General features: G+C 30.6%; 1 protein-coding gene across 2 annotated transcripts in view; it reads right to left on the reverse strand.

Moving 5' to 3' along the window:
• Positions 1 to 3,498: 3,498 nt before the first annotated feature.
• The window catches only part of LOC143072836 (protein neuralized-like), a 34,476-nt gene continuing 17,385 nt past the window's right edge, over positions 3,499 to 20,589 (reverse strand). For both annotated transcript variants that reach the window (XM_076247944.1, XM_076247943.1), the window contains exons 2-5: positions 19,817 to 20,323; positions 9,772 to 10,287; positions 7,714 to 7,833; positions 3,499 to 6,716 (exon numbers count right to left, since the gene is read on the reverse strand). In XM_076247944.1, coding sequence (XP_076104059.1) covers positions 6,232 to 6,716; positions 7,714 to 7,833; positions 9,772 to 10,287; positions 19,817 to 20,323 — 1,628 coding nt within the window. In that variant the 3' untranslated portion in view covers positions 3,499 to 6,231. The remainder of the gene's footprint in view (positions 6,717 to 7,713; positions 7,834 to 9,771; positions 10,288 to 19,816; positions 20,324 to 20,589) is intronic.

A 20,589-nucleotide genomic window follows, 5' to 3' on the forward strand; every position in this document is an offset into this window, starting at 1 on the left:
CGTGACATTTCATGGTGTGCTCGCTTGTATTCAATATATAATAAACTCCTTGATTCACAAGGAATTTATACTTGGTCCACTTTTATCAAAGATTCAACAAAAGAAATGAATATTGATATACAAATGTACAAAAAATATTGTCCTGTCAAAATATGAAACAAGTTAACAAACTAAAGACTTGGATTAAGAATATTACAAGCCAACTTTTATTCACAACTACTGGAAAAAAAATAAACAGTTTCAACGAAAATAACAAACTTTTTCTTTACAAAAATATTAAAGTCAAACAAGACCAAGAAATTTATCTAAAATATCCAAATTTTGAAATTAGAAGTTTATTTACAACCAGATGCTCCACAGGGCGCAGCTTTATATGACTGCAGAGGTTGAACCCTGAACGGTTGGGGCAAGTATGGACACAACATTCAAGCTGGATTCAGCTCTAAATTTGAATTGTGATTAAACAGTTGACACAACACTAAGGTTTCTGACACAGAATGAATGTGGTCTAATAAACTTAAAATTTGTTTTTTGTCTTTGAGCAATTCACTATGCTGTTGAATATTAATCCTCTCAACAAAATGTTTGAAAAAATTTTCTATTTATTTATGAAATCTGAAATGAGAAAAATTGAACCCCCCCCCCCAAATTTTTTTCACATCCCCCTATCCCTTATTCCAAAACTGATCTCAATTCAAATTACTAATGGAGTTTGCAACAATAACTACTCATTTAAATACATCATAAAATATTAAAATGTAAAAAAGTGCTTGTTATCACTGAATGGTAAAGATTGTTTTAATTTATCAGTTGGTAGTAAAAGTGGATATACATTGTATATTATATAAAACAATGATTTAAGTTGATTCAACTACTATTCTAGACAAAGAAAGATAACTCCAATTGAAATTTTTTGCTATTGCACAATATTGTGCAATTAGATATTTTTTGCTATTGCGCAATACTGTGCAATTGAAAATTTCTTGCTATTGCACAATACTTAATATAATAATCTTGGATCCTGATTTGGACCAACTTGAAAACTGGGCCCATAATTAAAAATCTAAGTACATGTTTAGATTCAGCATATCAAAGAAGCCCAAGAATTTAATTTCTGTTAAAATCAAACTTTGTTTAATTTTGGACCTTTTGGACTTTAATGTAGACCAATTTGAAAACGGGACCAAAAATTAAGAATCTACATACACAGTTAGATTTGGCATATCAAAGAACCCCAATTATTCAATTTTTGATGAAATCAAACAAAGTTTTATTTAATTAGACCCCGATTTGGACCAACTTAAATACTGGGCCAATAATCAAAAATCTAAGTACATTTTTAGATTCGGCATATCAAAGAACCCCAATTATTCAATTTCTGAAACAAAGTTTAATTTTGGACCCTTTGGCCCCCTAATTCCTAAACTGTTGGGACCAAAACTCCCAAAATCAATCCCAACCTTCCTTCTATGGTCATAAACTTTGTGTTTAAATTTCATTGAATTCTATATACTTATACATGTACTAAAGTTATTGTGCGAAAACCAAGAATAATGCTTATTTGGGCCCCTAATTCCTAAACAGTTGGAACCAAAACTCCCAAAATCAATCCCAACCTTCCTTTTGTGGTCATAAACCTTGTGTCAAAATTTCATAGATTTCTGTTTACTTAAACTAAAGCTATAGTGCGAAAACCAAGAAAATGCTTATTTGGACCCTTTTTGGCCCTTATTCCTAAACTGTTGGGACCAAAACTTCCAAAATCAATCCCAACCTTCCCTTTGTGGTCATAATCCTTGTGTCAAAATTTCATAGATTTCTATTTACTTAAACTAAAGTTATAGTGTGAAAACCAAGAAAATGCTTATTTGGGCCCTTTTTGGCCCCTTATTCCTAAACTGTTGGGACCAAAACTTCCAAAATCAATCCCAACCTTCCTTTTGTGTTCATAAACTTTGTGTCAAAATTTCATAGATTTCTATTTACTTAAACTTAAGTTATAGTGCGAAAACCAAAACTATTCGGACGACGACGACAATGACGATGATGTTGACGCCAACATGATACCAATATACGACCAAAAAATTTTCAATTGACCATAATTTGCTCATTGAGAAGGGCAGATATCTAAAAATACCTCGAGACAATAGAACATGTCCAACTTGTAAAACCTTAGAAGATGAAAATCACTTTCTCCTCTTCTGTCAAATTAATAATGTTTTACGTATAAAACTTTTTAATGGCATGGCAATATATAATTTTGTTTCCAAATCTATCTGATACTCAAAAACTAGTAGTCCTACTAAATCCTTCTAATATAAACCAAGTGAAAAAAACAGGTTCCTTTATAAAACAGTCTTTAGAGCTGAGGACAGGGGACTCTTAGTTAGTTTTATTTGTATATACATGTATATAGATATGTGTATGTTCAACTCAGTTATTTTATTGTTGCTGTTACTTTTGTTTATGTGACAAGTATAATGTTACTTATATGACAAATAAAGATATATATTATTAAAATTGTTTACAAGATCTTTTAAAAACCATAGATAGTCCATATACTACCATTGAGGTAATGGTATGTTAATCTAGTGGTACCACATAATGAAGATGGCATTATGGCTTCCTCCACCAATAAAAACTTGCCACCTCAAAATAGCCAATAATGCAAATAAACACCATAAAATCAACGAATAACTAACCATAGGGTTTTATCTTGTGCTGCCTTGTATTTATACTTTCTGCATTTTATATGGAAGTTGATTTTGATGAAGATTATTAGGTGTCAATTGGAACCAATAGTTTTGTGTAAATAAGCATCATGAATAAGTTTCATAACCAATGGTCCAGGAAAAAACTAAAGTAAGAGAATGTAAAATAGAAAATCAGCAATTTTTTCCATCTACAAGGGATATAACTCCAGAATGGTATAAGTGATGCCACCCAAATAAAATCTTTATCTGTGTTTTCTGGTATTAGGCATTGTGTATAAATTTCATATCATTTGATTGAGGCAAACTTAAGTTAGAGAGCTGAAACTAATTTTGGAACATACATACAGATAGACAAGGGTAACACTTATTGCCCCCTTTCTTGGTGGCATAACACTTGTTTTTTTATGTTCAATATGTCCTTCATAAGTCATCTACATAAAAAATGTCTCAGTTTTTATCATACTCCTTCCTACCTGTTAAATCCATTAAATCCAAAAGAACTGATTTAGTATGAGCCCAAGCTTGAAGGTCTTACAAGTGGATCAAACTCAATGAAAAATAGATACTGACTGCTGGTGAAAGCACTGGTTTGGGTTCCTCTCAGCTCTTCTTTTGAAAGCAGAGTGGGATCTACTCTCTAAAATTCACCGTAACCATTAATTTTGGCGTGTGATAGTGAGTTAAGGGTATAACAATCAACTTTTAATTTAATGTGAAGTACCATTGTGTCTACAGACAGCAACTTCTGGAACTTAAAATCTGTTGTTAAATAAGGAAAACTGAGTCATACTAAAATGTTTATTTGTATATTACACTCCAGCAACTCTCATCTAATGTAACAAGATGACATAATAACAATGAAATTGTGTGAAAATGTAGAACAATTTCTACATTAAAGCTGATAATGATATTCATCTTCATTTATAACTTTATAGCCTTGAAAAATAATAATAAATAAATCAGAATGTGTACAGAGAAAATTCATTTTAAAAATCTTATTCTTTTTAAGAGAGACCTAGCTATCAGAAGTTAAAATCATGGTACATAGTAACATGACTTGGTCTTTCAAACTATTGCAGCCACCAATAAGTGCTTCTATTAAGATGATATAGTAAGGAACTGATAGGAAAATTATTAAAATAAATCATTGGTAACAATGGCAATTGAAACTAAATGTTTGAAAAAATTTTATATGTAAAACTTTTAAAACAGTAATCTCTTTACCTAGAAACGGACAATTCTGTCTGAAAAATACGAAATCAAATCAATACAATTGCAAATATTTTATGAAGAAAAATCACTACTGAAATTATGAATGCAAGTTTTATAATTGCAAATCTGATAATGCTGCAGTTTTAAATTTATAAAAGCATCACAATAATTTCTGAATTTTCCATATCTAATAGTCTTCTAATGACCAAGTAAGACTTTCAGAGCTGCTGACGTTGTGTAAAAATAAATATAGAATTGATAGAAATAGTTAGAAAACAAACCCAAGTTTGATGAATGAACAAATGAATGAAAATATATAATACTTTTTGTGTGAACCAGTCACCCTGTTAGTTAAAAAACTCAATGAAATGAAAAGAATTCTCAAATTCATACAATAGTAATCTGCCATTTAAACTCGCTCAACATGATATAAAATGATTTCTATCAGTTCATCATTCAGTAAAATGTTTTAATATACATTATTTTAGTGGAGAGAGTTTCAATTCAATGTGTAAGAATTTGTATACAAAAAAGTGAAAACAACATATCACCACAGAAAACAGTGGTAGGTAGGTAATTGTTAGTTTTAAATTGAAACTTCAAAAACCATTAATTTGATGTTAATTTGATATTTTAAGAAATTATTAGTTCATATCCAGAAAATTTTATAGGAAACATTTATATACAATTTTGATCTAAATGAAATATGATGAAAGGGGAAATAACTCTTTCAATATTTTCATATATACCGACATCTTGCATTGTTAGATAACAAGTTTTAAAGAGTTATAAAAACAATTGCACTAAACCATTATATACATATAAATATAATATCTCTTCAAATATATTTAACAACCATTATGACATAAGAAAACTGGTCTATATTTTTAATGATATGATTAATGAAAGCTAATATCATTAAAATGTCTTGGTAAATGTATAAGTACTGATGAAATGGACCTTGTTATTCAAATATTAAAGCTTATTGAAAACTACATAAAAATTTGTCAGTACAAAATAACATTCTAAAAATAGATTTTTTTCTGACAGGCTTTAAAACTATGTTTCTTTTTTCCATTTAAAACATTAAAAATTCTAATTTAATTTTTCAGATCCAATTGTTGACTCACATAAATTTGAATTTAAGAATAAGACTTTTTTTTGCATTCTGCAATAATGTTATTGTGGCCAATTTATTTTAAAGACAGACAGAAAAAAAAAGAGACAAAGTTATGGGATTTCTGAGAACGCTCAATAATATGCTAAATGAATTGAAAATGTGGTTTTAATTTAATGAGATGCTATATTGCATTACGAAAAACATTGCAAAAATTTCTGAATTTAGTATTCAAATAAAACATGTATAAATTTGAAATCATGATAATGTATATGAATGTTACCATAGACCATGTAGATCAGTATATATATATAAAAGAAATTTAATTTCTTTTTCAATACAATACCATTTACTTTTAAAATGCATTATTCTCAATCATATCTATGTACAAAACAGCACTTTTCAAAGATAAAACAATAAATGAGCACCATTCAAAGGGGGATAACTCAAAAAACAAATACATTACAAGAAATAAAAAGAATGTATAAAAAGTCCTGAGATTGAAAAGGGGAAAATTAGTGAAAACAAAATAATGATGACTAAAATTAGACTGGAGAAATAAAGAAAATAAATACAGAAAGAAAGAAATGATGGTTATTAATAGCAAAAAGATTATTTTTCATAAAATCTGATCAAACTGAATTAGTGTGATAATTTTCCGATCTTCTTAAAATGGAAAACTACTGAATCTGAATGAGAATTTTATTTCAAATATCATAACAAATAGTTATCAAAGGTACAAAGTAATGCATATTGCAGTAGAAATGAGACATCATAGTTGTATCTAAATGTCATAATTTTATGTAATACTGCCAGCAATATTACAATTTTACTACATTAAGCTACTTTATCTACTTTGGCTATCCAATAAGTAGCACCTCCAAAAATCTTCTTTTTTTTTTCTATCTCACAATGTACACTAAATAATATTCACCTCATAAACATTGACTTAGATATTTTCGGCTAGCACTTTTCTGACAATTTTTAACTCGTATAAGCTTTGGAAAAAAATATGCCAAATATAAATAATTTAAGGACCTTAGTAAATATCTTAGGTTACAAATAATTCTTAAATTAAATTAATTATACAATCACAGATAGAAGGAAAGGAAGTTAACACTACCTACTAAACTAAACTTAATGGTTCTATCCTTATAAAGAATAAAACATAATGCTTATAACAGTGTTTCATGTTTTATATATTTTTATGACGTCTAAAATTGTTTGTCGACAGATAGGACATAAAGCTCCTTTTTCCTTTACATGAATGGCACATTCGAAACACATGCACACGTGTCCACATTTATATAACACAGAATTAACTTCCCTTTCATAACACACTGTACATTCACTTATATCATTTTCAGGGATCATATTTTCTGTCGGTGATGTCGGTGTCGAAATGGAATGGGATTTAGGAGGAACGGGTGGAGACGATTTGGACGAAACATAAACCCCAGATGGCACGCTTATACTCCGTACCATGGATGCTGCATGTTGTTCCTGCAGTTGCCTTTGTTGCAGTGTGCTAGCATGAGAATTAGCTATGTTTTGGTTAGTAGGTTGAACTGGTCTCTCTGGACGTGGTAGAGCTACACTAAGTGGGGATCCCTGGGTTAGGTAGGAGGTTGAACGCGGACGAGGTGGCACTGGTGGCTGATGAGGTGCTACACCTGCAAAAACATACAAAAAATAAATCAAACTGAATGTTCATTTTGGTGTCAAGATTAAATTGTATTCACATTTCAAATTTTTTAGCAATAAATATAGCATGTACATGAAACTTCTGTAAACCAACTTATTTTCGCGGATACATTATTTCGTGTTTTATCGTTTGTAGTCCACTTGGCGGCTAATTAATTTTGTGATTTTTAAATTTATATGATGTAGTTTAATAAGGAAAGATCCAAGTTTTACATTTTCGTAACAATTTATATTCGCCTTATTATTCTACGCGCGAAAATAAATTGCTTGCGAAAATAAGTTGGTTTACAGTATTGTTCATTGTTTGTTGCTTGTTGATGTGGTTCATAAGTGTTTCTTGTTTCTTGTTTTTCATATAGATTAGACTGTTCAGGTTTTCTTGTTTGAATGGGTTTACACTAGTCATTTTTTGGGCCCTTTACAGCTTGCTGTTTGGTGTGAGCCAAAGCTCTGTGTTGTTTGACCTATAATGGTTTACTTTTTACAAATAGTGACTTGGAGTCACTTGAGTTGTCTCAGTTGTCTCATTTGCACTCATACCACATCTTCCTATCCAAAAAATATTATTTTGTTCCTTAAAATAGCTACTTTTTTTTTTTTTTTATTAAAAACAACATTAATCTGAATAATTCAGTCCTTCCCCTAATAGATCTCTTCTACTTGTGAGGACCAGAATTCCAAACACGATAAAAATTCCCCAAGAATCCTATATTGCAATTGGTGCCCTGTAGAAGAGGTGACCAATCAGCAATCATCTTAATTTTAATTGAGATAGGAAAATCCTCAGCTAATTCTGAATGATTTGATTGAAGATTTTTCATGGCCTTTAAATGCATTCAGGCATAATTGAAGTAATCATAGATTTGCAGAATATAATGACTGAATCATTCAGGTTAAAGTAACATATGTTTTGAGAATTATGTAGTTGATAAACATTACTTCCAAATATTCATCATATAAACTTACCTAAACATCTCATTTTTTGTATGTTTCCATAGATGTCAAAAAATATCCATAATGGTAATGTTCTATCTACATGCATTAAGGTGGCTACTTTACTGTTGTTTCTGGAATATCGAACTTCTCCTGAAAACACATTCAAAATGAATTAAAATTACAACCATTGCTTGTACATTTCAAAATAGAAATAACTGCATACAAATATTTTTTTTTTGCTCATCTGCTATATATCTTTTAGTAATTGAGTCATTTTCCATATATAAAAACAGGGCACCAATATAGTTCCAAATGGAGACTCACAACACATTAGCAGTTGAAGACTAGAACCCCTAGAAGTGATTCAATCTTAATGTCAATGAACCCAATGTTTTAAGTAATTTAAATGTTTAATGTATGTATTCAATGTATTGTGAGATGGTCTCCTGAACATCTAATTATTCCTCGTTATTTTCATATATATATATCATGTATTAGACCGTTGGTTTTCCTTTTTGAAAGGTTTTACACTAGTAATTTTTGGGGCCCTTTATAGCTTGCTGTTCAGTGTGAGCCAAGGCTCCATGTTGAAGGCCGTACCTTGACCTATAATGGTTTACTTTTATAAATTGTTACTTGGATGGAGAGTTGACTCATTGGCACTTAATATCTATATAAAGACAAAAACTAATTTTAAGAAATCTTGATAATGCCATTAATGGAACTTAAAACCAAGAAGCATTCTGAGAGTATTGCATAGCAATAAATAGTCCTCTACCAATCTAGAATTGATTGTCCTGGAACAAAATGCTAACTTGATTAATAACTTATCATGATGTAAAATATATAACACATGTAAAGTAAATATCTTCAAGCATGACTAAAAAATGGGGAAAACTATTATTTGAGTGAATTTTCAAAGTCCAAGGACCATGCATAACTCTGCATCAAACCATCAGACCGGAACAAAATTCCAACATGATCTGTAACTTGTCTTAATGAAACTTTCTACCAAATATCAAATTAATATCTTCAAGCATGAAGAACAACAGTGTGGAAAACTGATTTGCCAGACTGACAGACATACAGATGGACTGGGTGTAAACCTATAGTCCCTTTCGACTTCGTCCGTAGGGGACTAATAAAAGTACATTTTCCAATGTTCCTAACTACAATAATATATGGATATCACAAAATGATATCCAAAGTCCTTGAATTCATCCAAGTAAATGAAGTAATTACTATAACCCTGTTAACAACTTAAAATGCACATTTAGCTAGTGACTGACAAGAAATAATATCCTTTAAGGCATTAAATTTTTGTTTAATATCAAATGTTTGTCACCTTGACCTTGCAGACAGACATTCCTACCGTACACATCCTGGTTGAATTAAGTTTGTAACCTTGACCTTGAGAAAAACAATCCAATTTATGAAATTTATGGCATAGATACACTGTCTAGACAACAATATTACCAAGTAACATTAAAAAATTTTCAAGTTTTTGACAGTTCTGGACTGGAAACATATTCAAGGACACAAAATTAATAAACAAACAAAAGATGAATGGGAAGTAAGGTTGATTACTCCAACTGACCCTGCTAATATAAAATTAATAAGAAGATCTGGTATGAATGCCAATGTTACAACTCTCCATCCAAGTCACAATTTATAAAAAGTTTATTATATGTGATAGTACCACCGTCAACACGGAGCCTGACTCCAACTGTTTATGAAAACCCTTTTAAAGGAGACGGTGAAGAAACATTCATGTAATTGTGTGCTTATCATGCTGTCTATGAAATCAATCTTATCCCTTCATAAAATATGTAACACAGACATGGGTGTAGCCTGGAAAGTATTTAACACCATCCATGGCTTTATATATTTTTCCCTTTGTATTGATGACAAATTTCCAATTTACATCAATAATTCAGTAATCAAAGAATGAATTCTGTATGATCAATCTATACTAATGGACAAAACTGATATTGTTTTTTTTCTTGAGCCAACTATATTCAATTAATCATACAGCCAGTATTTTGTTCTTAGTTTTGAATTCAGCAATTTCTACAGAATAATACTAACCATCATTAGTTAAATGAAAACACAACTCGTCTCCTATTTCTGGTGACCGATATACGTCTTTATTTACAACCCAATATTCCATCCTATCTAATAATAAATCAGCATCATCAGGTAGCTCTGATTGTGACACAGAATCGGGGGAACATGTAGTAAAGCCAACGGCTAAACCACCAACATACGATCGATCTATTCCTAGTACTTGCAACACTACTTTTTCACCACATTTTAATGGTCGTGACGAAAAAACATAACCATTGCAAAATTCTTCAGGTGTACGATTCGCTATTGTCCGACTAGGATCAGTAATCTGTATGTTTTTCCCTTGAAGTTTATGCCATTGCATTAAAGAGAATCTAGTCATTGTATAGTATTTAATAGGCAAACTGTTTGACTGAACCACCGTTGTTGATGGTTGTGTTTCGGATGTCATTGCTGTCATCTGTGATGTAATCGCTGATATCTCAGAAGGCATTGACACAGACGGACGATTTAACATGTTGTTCAGTAATGGAGCCTCTGAAAAATAAAGAACAAGCATACAATTTTTTGTATGGCAGAAAGCAGTGAGCAATAGTAGCATATTGTTTGTATAAATAAAATATAGAAATAATCATCTTAAAACCTAGAAAAGACATAGCTTTTAAATTGTTTCACATTTTTCATTTTTGACCTTAATTAATACCTACTATATATGGTGTGATTTTTTTCTCCTTGTTGCAGATTGTATTATTGCTTATAACCATTTCACATAAACTCTGGTAGATAATTGTCTCATTGGCAATCATAGTCTATAGCTCCTTATTTTCATATATACTTCGTACAAATAAAATCAATTTGATTTGATGATTGGAACTGTAGAAACTTTCAAATTTCCCCATATATAATCTCTTGTTTTGCATACCCTATTTATAATAATTGTATGAACCTCATGAGATTGACCACTTGGGTAAAGATCATAATGCAAGACTCAAAAAATAAATTACTCTCAAAATCAAACTCCACTTAAGTGTGTTACATGACCTTGACCTTTGATCAATAGGCCTTAATTCAACTTTGCTTTACCTCCTTCCCTGAAGGGACATCATCAAAAGTTTGGAATCAGTTTTCTGTTAATAAACATTGCAAAACTTTGTTTTGGACCTAAAGACTTTAACTCCACTCTGAGGAGATACTTCAAGTTCTATTTATGTCTATTGAAAGAATGTCATCAAACAGAAATGTTGATAACTGGATGAAAACTTGTCATTTCTTAAGATAAGTTGATCAATAAATCATAAATAAACTGAAAGAATTTAAAGAATAGAACTCAATTGAATGTGTGCTTAGCAGACAGGGGTCCTTCACTTACAACTAAATAAAAGCTTTTACTGCAAAAATACATAAGAATATTTTTAGAATTTTAGTTAGTTTTCAATTCACTGCACAAGACTGTGTCTATATAGTACACGGATGCCCCATCTGCACGATCACTTTCTATGTTCAGTGGACCATGAAAATGGGTAAAATCTCTAATTTGGCATTAAGATAAGAAAGATCATATCATAGGGGACATGTGTACTAAGTTTTAAGTTGATTGAACTTCAACTTCATCAAAAACTACCTGGACTAAAAACTTAAACCTGGATCGGGACAGACGAACAGATGGACAGACGAACAGACAAGAAAACATAATGCCCATAAATGGGGCAAAAAAAAATAAATTGGTCAGTTTTTTCTTTATTACATACATGTACATTGTATTTCCATAAACAAGGTCATCTCAATAGCAAGATTATAAATGCACTCTGTAGAACATGTGCATAACATTTCATCAGATGCACCTAAATCCAACAAATATGAATTAAATGGTATACTGCTCTGGCATTTTCATGTACATGCATATTCATCATCTTAATTCTTTCAGTACCCCCTTTGTCCCTTTTCAACCTACTCATGTACAGTTATAGTCACATGTAATTTTCACTGTAACTGATGAATGTGGTCAGTTTCACATGATCAGGGGGATTTTTTTCCCTTAACAGAGTATTTGTCAATATTCAGGATCATGATGTCTATATTATTAATAATAATACATGTCTACCCTACAGGTATACGTATAGTTACAGTAAAACAAGGATGTACTGTTTGTCAATACAACTATCTCTTTATTTATATCTTATTTTAGCAGGGAAGATGTAAAGCACCCTGTCTTGTTTTATTGACAGGCAGGATTAATACATTTTAAATTGTTCTGAAAGATTTTAGGGGGAAATATTCATGCTAACATGCTAACAGTGTTCCGACAAAAGGACCTGTTACTGTTTCAAATTGACCATTGATATATATTTTATTTTTTCATCATTAAAAGTACATATTACAATGTACCAGACTCACAAATGCAAGAAAAAGATAGCATCATTGAGTATGACTAATAGAACAGGGTACATTTCGATAATTTAAGCAACAGGTCAATCTTTCAGCATTCTTGACAGAATCGAATAAGACACAAAAAAGCAATTTTTTTAAATATTTTTTTTGCAAGACAATAAAATGTTTTCAGGTCAGCGATATCAAAAAAAGGGTCGGGGAAAACAGATATAAATAGTGACATATAAAAAAAGAAATGATACAATGAAGCCTTGTAATCTACAAAGAACATCTTGATCCTAATAAACAGAAATCTACATTTACACGTACTGAGAACTATATCTTTTCTGATAATGACTTAAAAACACCATGGTTCAATTAAAATTTCTAAATTTATTTTTTATGAAAATTCACCCAGATTTTTAGGTGTAACCATTATATACTTAGTACATTACATCAAAACACAACTTGATAATTTCTCTTTTCAAAACAATTTTATAAATGTTCTTGTACATAAGAAATAATCATCAAATCACTAGACAGATAAAATAATCTATGTAATAAGTAACAGAACATAGCTGAGATTGTTGAGGGTACCGATACATTCCTTCTATAATAATTGATGCAGCAAAAGAAAACTTCTTTCTTATAATTTTGGGGTTTGAAATTCAAACATCCATTTTATGCATACAAAAATATTTTCCTCTAACTACCTTTCAACTAGTGCAAATAGTACATCCAAGTCAAGACTAAATTTTTTCTGACCCTGATTTGTTTTAAGGACACATAGGATCATAGCCTCAATTTAACCAATTTAAAACACTTTACTCCATTACCTTCTCAACTTTTCAGCTAATTTATGCTAGGACATGCTCACAAAAATTTAAAAAGAGTAGCATATGAATTGTAAAACAAAACAAACAACAAAAGGAAGAAAAAAACAGGCAATATTTTTTTTATTAAGCCATGCAGCTGCTTTATAATTGACTAAAATATTCAACCAATCTGATCATGATGATTAACTGCTCAATTATGGTCAGCTTTAAAAAAAGAACCCAATGTGTTTAAATCTCCACTCTCATAAAAAATGAACTCTGTTTGACAGTTTCCCCTATTATCAATTACAAGGAATATGAATAACTTGAGTCTCCACTATCCTACAGGTAAAGGATGGAATTATTGAACTTATGTTAATCTAAAATTGATAGTCCTTCATAAAACCTGTGATTACAAAATACAAAAAAGAAAATGAAATTAAAATTGTCATTCTTCATTCATGAAAAAAATTGGGGGAAAAAACTAGACAAAATATGTCTTTGATGTCAAAATTATCTGATAAAGTTATCATATTCTTCAAAGATTCTTTTTCTAAAGAAAATATTTATCTATAATGCTCTTCTGATTTATTTACACATTTACAAGAAATCCAGCATCTGCAGCCTCACTTCCACTTCAGATTATGAAAACATTATGGTGAAGATATTTACAACATAAACAGGAACACATCTTATCTCTCAAGTACTTCATCATAAAAAAAATGTCTACCATCGTCTGCCACAGACTCAATAGGTTATGTACATGTATTTATTATTTATACTTTTAACACTGCAGGAAAAAGTCAGTACTGCCAAAAAATTAATTTAGGTATGTTAAAATGATGTTTTGAACTAAGTTGGAGAAAAGGAATCTCAAAATTATCACAGTATGTAACATTCTGATATATCAGTCAACTAAAATCAAAGAGTTACATAATATTTTTTTTTTTTCAGAAAATTTTCAGGTGGTATACCATCTTTATTTTTTTTAACAAGAAAAATTTAATCTCATATTTCCTACCGACGGCAATGATTATGACAGTAAGTATAGCATTAAAGGCAGGGGCGGAATCAGCCATTTTTAATAGGGGGTTTCCAACCTAGAATAAAGGGGGGTTCTAACTATAAGTCCCCATTCAAATGCATTGATCGTCAAGAAATAAAGGGGGGTCCAAACCCCATACCCCTCCCCCTCTCCTGAATTTTCAACTGAAAGGCATATATTGCCAAGCACAAATTAGATGTTTGTGTACTTCATTTATTTTAATATACATTGTAAATAATGAATAATACTTTTTTTAGATATACGTTTTGTAAATTCATTATCTATACTATTGTATATGGATAATGGTATAAGATAGCAGTCTGTAAATTTGTACCTCCTCAGTCACAATTTAGTCACTCCCAAAGATTGACTCTCCCACTCCCACTGACCTGCAGCATGATTTTTCAGATAAGTTTGTCAAAATGAAAGAAAAATAGTGGTCTTTTTTTTATTTTTTCACTTTTTGTCTTAAAAATACATGTATATATATTATAATAGTTTTAATCAATTATCTTCCGTGATGTTAGATTACAATCCCAATATTGGACTTTAAGATTCTTGTGTTGACTGTCTCTGTTCAAGTTAGAATTACAAAAAACTTCCATTTATATAGACAGTGATCTAAGAAATAAATTAGAACTAACCAGGTAGTGCAACAGGGTTCATTTGATTTTAACAGAAAATACATGTACAACATAAACATGTGTTTCAGCTATCTACTAATACATGTATGTATCTGATTTGCTGAAATCTGGTACAAACGCAAACTGTATGTGTAAATCCCCATGAGGCAGACAGAAATGTTATTATTTTGCTTATCTCGATACATGTAATAATGATGCTTCTAATAATAATTCAATTACTGGGGTATAACCAATTATATGTGTGTTTCATAGCTTGAAAGATAATGGAAATGTAATTAATGCAGATAAAGCATTTAATTATTAGTCTCTTTACCCCTAGGACAATTCTCCACATACCCAGCCAATTGCAATCATAATTAGTATCTGTCAGACATAAGCAGAAGTCAGGTAAAATGTACTGATGCTAAACTGTCTGACGGCAAATATTACATACACTGACATGCAAATTGCAAATATTGCACACACAAGATAACAATCTGACGGTTAGGCTTAACAGACACAATATTCTGACACAAAGCTCTGAGACATGTCTTTCCTGCACGCTTAGCAGAACAGCAAATACCAATTTTAAAATCTTCCTTTTGAATATAGTTATCAAAGGTACCAGGATTATAATTTAATACGCCAGACGCGCGTTTTGTCTACATAAGACTCATCAGTGACGCTCAGATCAAAACAGTTAAAAAGCCAAACAAATACAAAGTTGAAGAGCATTGAGGACCCAAAATTTCAAAAAGTTAGTTACCTGCCTTTAATTCAACCCACCCTGTTTCATGCTCAATGCATTTGACCTTAGCATGCTCGGGTGGTTCAAATAAAACTTATGATGTAAGACCTGTAAAGAAAGTTTACTAACATTGGACTCCATTCAAGTGGAAAATTCAAACTAATAAACATACCTTTAACATGTTTAATGTAAATTTTGCCTAGTTTATTATTATGATTTCACATTATGCATTATTTGTTGAATATATATATATATAACATGTATAACTCTTAAATTATTTATAACATAACAGTTATAACTTTCCGGTTGTCACAAAACAGTCTTCAAAGATACATGATTTCGAAAAAGAGCAGGCTTAATGCTGCTACAAGGCAGCACTTGCACCAGCGGAAAGTGGAAAGGGATTAATATAAGTTGTAATAACTTGTTTCCCAATCCACTATAAATAAATATGTTTAAACTTAAGGTACATAAGTGATGTACAAAATTGAGGAGGTGGGCTTTAATTTCTAACCTGATTCAGAGAACTTAATACTGGATATGACGGATAAATGTTGACAAATCTCAAAAGTTACATGCATAGTAGAATCTGTCAGACTGATAAATTATATAATGACCCAGCAATGTAATATATGTGAATGCAAGAGGGATACAAATCTACTGGAAAACAAATTAAGGATGTAAGACTTGTTTTTTGAGAGATTCTCTTTCAATCTAATGGATTGGACGATCATTAACTTTCTGTATTAATCTTATATATGTTTCAAGCGGTTATTTCCTAAGGTCAATAGATATGTAATATTTAATGTACTTTACATTATGTATATTATTATGAATGTCCTTAAAAGTATGTTTAATATTATCTACATTTAGTGATTTACCTACAGTAAATTTTGCTTTTCAACTTACAGGGAATTTAGGTTACCATGTTTAAATGACAATTGTCAATACAGTTTACCTGACTTTTCAATTTCATATTTATAAAATATTAAATATTCATAAAATACCCTAAAATCTATTATGTTCCATAAGTACCAAAATTCTTAACATGCACAAAATCTTGAGTAATAATGATTTAAAGCAGTAACTTCAAAATTAGGTGTACTTGCTACCTATATTAAAAATTTGTGTATATCTATGTAAAGTAATAACTGAAATGTATTTCACAATCTTGTTTATGAACCCTTCAACTATCTGATCAATTGATTTTTAATCTTTTTCTTGTAAACTTTTACCTGTCATTAGTAAAATATAATCTTACCTGACCCCTTCTTCTTTTTCTTTTTCGAAAACATCCCTGAATTCTTATAAGAATCCCTTAAAAACTATAATAATCCCTGACCAAAAAAGGAAGTCAACATGTATATTTGTACTATTACAGTACAACACAAAATATCTGAACTTTTGTTAGATAATCTATTTCAATTCATAAGGAAGTTAAAGAAAGTTATGAATATTTCAACCAGTAATCAATTTCATGTTGATTTTAATAATGCAAATTATTCCTCCATTTATTCATGACTTTGAATTTTTAAAGAGATATTTAATTGAGAATTTTTGGAGTTATATCTAAATATTTTTTCTCATTTTTCTATTACCAAAATGCATTGCTAACTTTTTGTTAGCATGCAAAAATATTTTTAAAAGTAAACAGATTGCTGGTAACTAGCATTCCTAGTTTATTACTCTTTGGATACAAACTTTGCTTATTTGCTTAATAAACAATAACATGGTAAGAAAACTGCCCATGCATGCAAACCATATAGTATGATATAGTCAATAAGCATGATAAGTAAATCAATAACGACATTCAGGTGATCAATACAGGTTTAACTGTTACCTGAGATCAGGTGTAAAATATATCATTGATGACATCAAACACAAATAAATACATGTCATAGTAAAACAGATTTTGTATACATGCATCTGTTTGGGTCATACTTAAATGGGATTTTTATCTACTTGCATCTGTTTGGGTGTTAATAATAGTAAATATTGTATTTATATAAAGACCTAGTGACAAAAGTCCAATATTTTCTATTCATGTGGTTTTAACTGACATTTTACATAATTTTCTTATGTAAACAGGTTATAATATAGAACAACATGAACATATACCATATATAAATCATTAAATCTTTGTTATTAGGAAATAGTTCATAAGAAAAATCCAAACAGAAGTTTACTGGCTACAAAAGGCATAGAAATGAAAAAATCTAATTGGCAGAATCAAAAGTTAAATCAGTTCCCTTCAGCAAAACAATGCAGTGTTGGCGGTTATAATAAATAGTTATGAAGTGTCAGCAAATTCTGTAATATGGCTTACAAAAAAAATTGATTGTATGAATCATACATGAAAAAATAATATAGATACAATAGTTTTCTAAAGAGCACATCCCTTGCAAGATTTTCAAACAGGAAATATGTTTATTTTTTTTATTTTTATTTCATGTTAGTGCACTTTTAAAACTAAGATGCTTTCATTTCCTTATACAATTATTTCCTGCTTGGACAAAGCTGTGAAAGATAAAGATGCACCGGTAAATAGTTTGATCAGATATTTTTTTTTTCTACTGCATCATTTGTTTATGTAAGATAATCATTTAGATTATAGCAGACTTCCATGAATTCATTTATTTTCGTAGGTACAAATTTTTGTGGACTAGGCAAAACTTACATTTTCATGGATATATTTGATTTCGTTATTTTGACAAAGTCTGCACGCAAGCCTATATAAAACTCGTAATTTGTTGGATATTTATTGCTATCGTGGTTCACCTGAACCCACAAAATTGGTATCTGCTTGATTTCAGTAATTGTAAGCATTTAAAGATACATTATCATTTAGCTCATTGTTGAAGGCAATACAGTGATATATATATGGATTAGTGTTGTCAACGGTTAACCAGTTAACCGTTCGAACTACCGAATACCAAATACCAAAAACACTAACCGGTTAACCAGACTTTATTTTCAATTTTAATAGATTTGATATAAATTTGTATTGAAATAATTAAATAGTTGTGTTATCTTTAAAAATTGTTGTCATGGTATTTAATTTGACGGATCAATTGTCCAGTGTATTGATTGGTATTGTTAATCCAAAAATATAAAATAAATTAGAACTTGTCTCTCAGCTTGGGGCAAGATCTTAAAAGGAAACATAATTAGTTTCTTGTTTTTTTAACAGTATTTTTTTTTATCAGTAATGGGATTAAATTTCATGATTTACTTTATTGTTTCATTTTTGATCTTATATTGTGTAGACCTACATCTGAATGTGTAATCTCCGTCGTGCAAGTCTTTGTCATACTTTAAACTAAATTTTAGCTCAAAAACTGTAATATGGCAAACCAACATGAATGTAATCAATGTATACTTGATGGTACGAATATCAGGATTAATCAATTTTAATTGAAACACCTCACATTATTTTCAGAGACAACAAGACAAAATGGAAGAATCATCGGTTTCAGACATTCAATTCTACGAGATCAAGACGTTTTTTTTTAATTTTTCAATTTGAAGTTAGTACGTATATATACCAACGCCATATTTGATACCGTGCATTTGATTATTAAAAGTCAAACTTAAACAGGAATCTTCACAGACAAGCCTTATAAAACCAAAGGCCAAACTTCAATTCATCGTATTATAAAAACGTCAATGTATGACTTGGATGGAATGTAGTCACATTGATACTCATACCAAATCTTCTTATATCGATGTGTAGGGTACTATTGATAAGGCCTTCAAACATTAACTTAAACTACCAGTTAACCGGTTAATCGGTCAAACGATTATACAGGTAACCGGTTAGACAAACGTGTACGATTTGACAACACTAATATAGATGCTTATATCTACATTATTTGGTCCCTAATGGATTAGTTGTATCATTGGCAATATTATACCACATCTTCTTATTCTCTGATACTGTTGATGTCAAGATGATTGGAAAACAATAATAATTCCTATCTTCTATATATACAAATGCCATCAAGTTGGTTGATAATGTTATAGAATACAGCTGATGTGTTCCAAAATGTTGTATCAATAATCTTGTCCCCTTTTCCCAGAATGTGACCTACTGAATCATACTTATTACCAGGTTTGTATTAACATAAGTAAAAGGAAAGGAGCCACATGTGGAGCAGGATCCCCCCCCCTTTTTTGATGGGGTTCATGTTGCTCAGTCTTTAATTTTCTTTGTTGTGTTTTTCTACTATTGTTTGTCTTTTTTTCTTTCTGAGGCATCACACCTTTCCAGTTTTTTGGGGTTTTTCTTTTTATGAGTTTGAATGACCCTTTGGTATCTTTTGTCCCTCTATATACTGAGGAGTCATTTATTTTTTCCTTGTGTAACTATACCCACAAAACCTAAACAAAAATGGTATTGCACAAACATTACTGAATCCACAGTAGTTTTCTTTGCCAATGTTTGTTCTATAGACACATTTTAACTCACCAAATTTAACCAATTCAATCTCAATTGTATTGCCATAGATATCCATCAATGCCCAAAGAGGAGTATTTGTAGCTACACCAGTGAAGAATAGTCCAATATCCTCTCCATTAATACCAAACATAACATCACCATTTCTGTTATACCAGAAATGTAACACATTGTTTATTGCAGCGTATCTTTCCCCTAAAGCTTTAGCCCAATTACCAGGCTTATTTGTCATGTCAGGACAGGCATATCTCGGAAGGTCCGGACCCTGTGTACTTCCAGGGTCCAGACTTGTAAATCCAAACCGCAGCACTCCACTCCAACTGCTTGACGTCTGGGAAAATTTAAGATAGACCCTTTCATTTATAGCTATTGGTCGATTACTAAAGCATATAGATTTACAGAAACTGTCTGCTCTACGAGCTCTTGCCTTGTCATGACTTAAAGCAACATTGTCACCATGGATATCATGAAACTGTATCGGCCAATCAGTGTTCACTCCTGTTAGGTCAGCACTGAATCCTGAAAAGAATGACAACATAATGTTAAATCATGTGAACAAATAATTCCTTACTTCTGTAGTCCTTTACTTTTAATTTACATGATATAGTATTATTGAAACATAATCTGAAAAAATAGCTTGATATACCACATATCAGAACACTTGAGTTTTAACTTCCGTATAAAAAGGATAAAAATGTGATGAGTATGCATCTAATCTCTTGAATACATCCTTTATACATCAATTCATATGATTGTCAATATCAAAATAGTCACATAGTATCTTA

This window comes from Mytilus galloprovincialis, chromosome 4 (assembly GCF_965363235.1).
Source record: "Mytilus galloprovincialis chromosome 4, xbMytGall1.hap1.1, whole genome shotgun sequence".
NCBI lineage: Eukaryota > Metazoa > Mollusca > Bivalvia > Mytilida > Mytilidae > Mytilus > Mytilus galloprovincialis.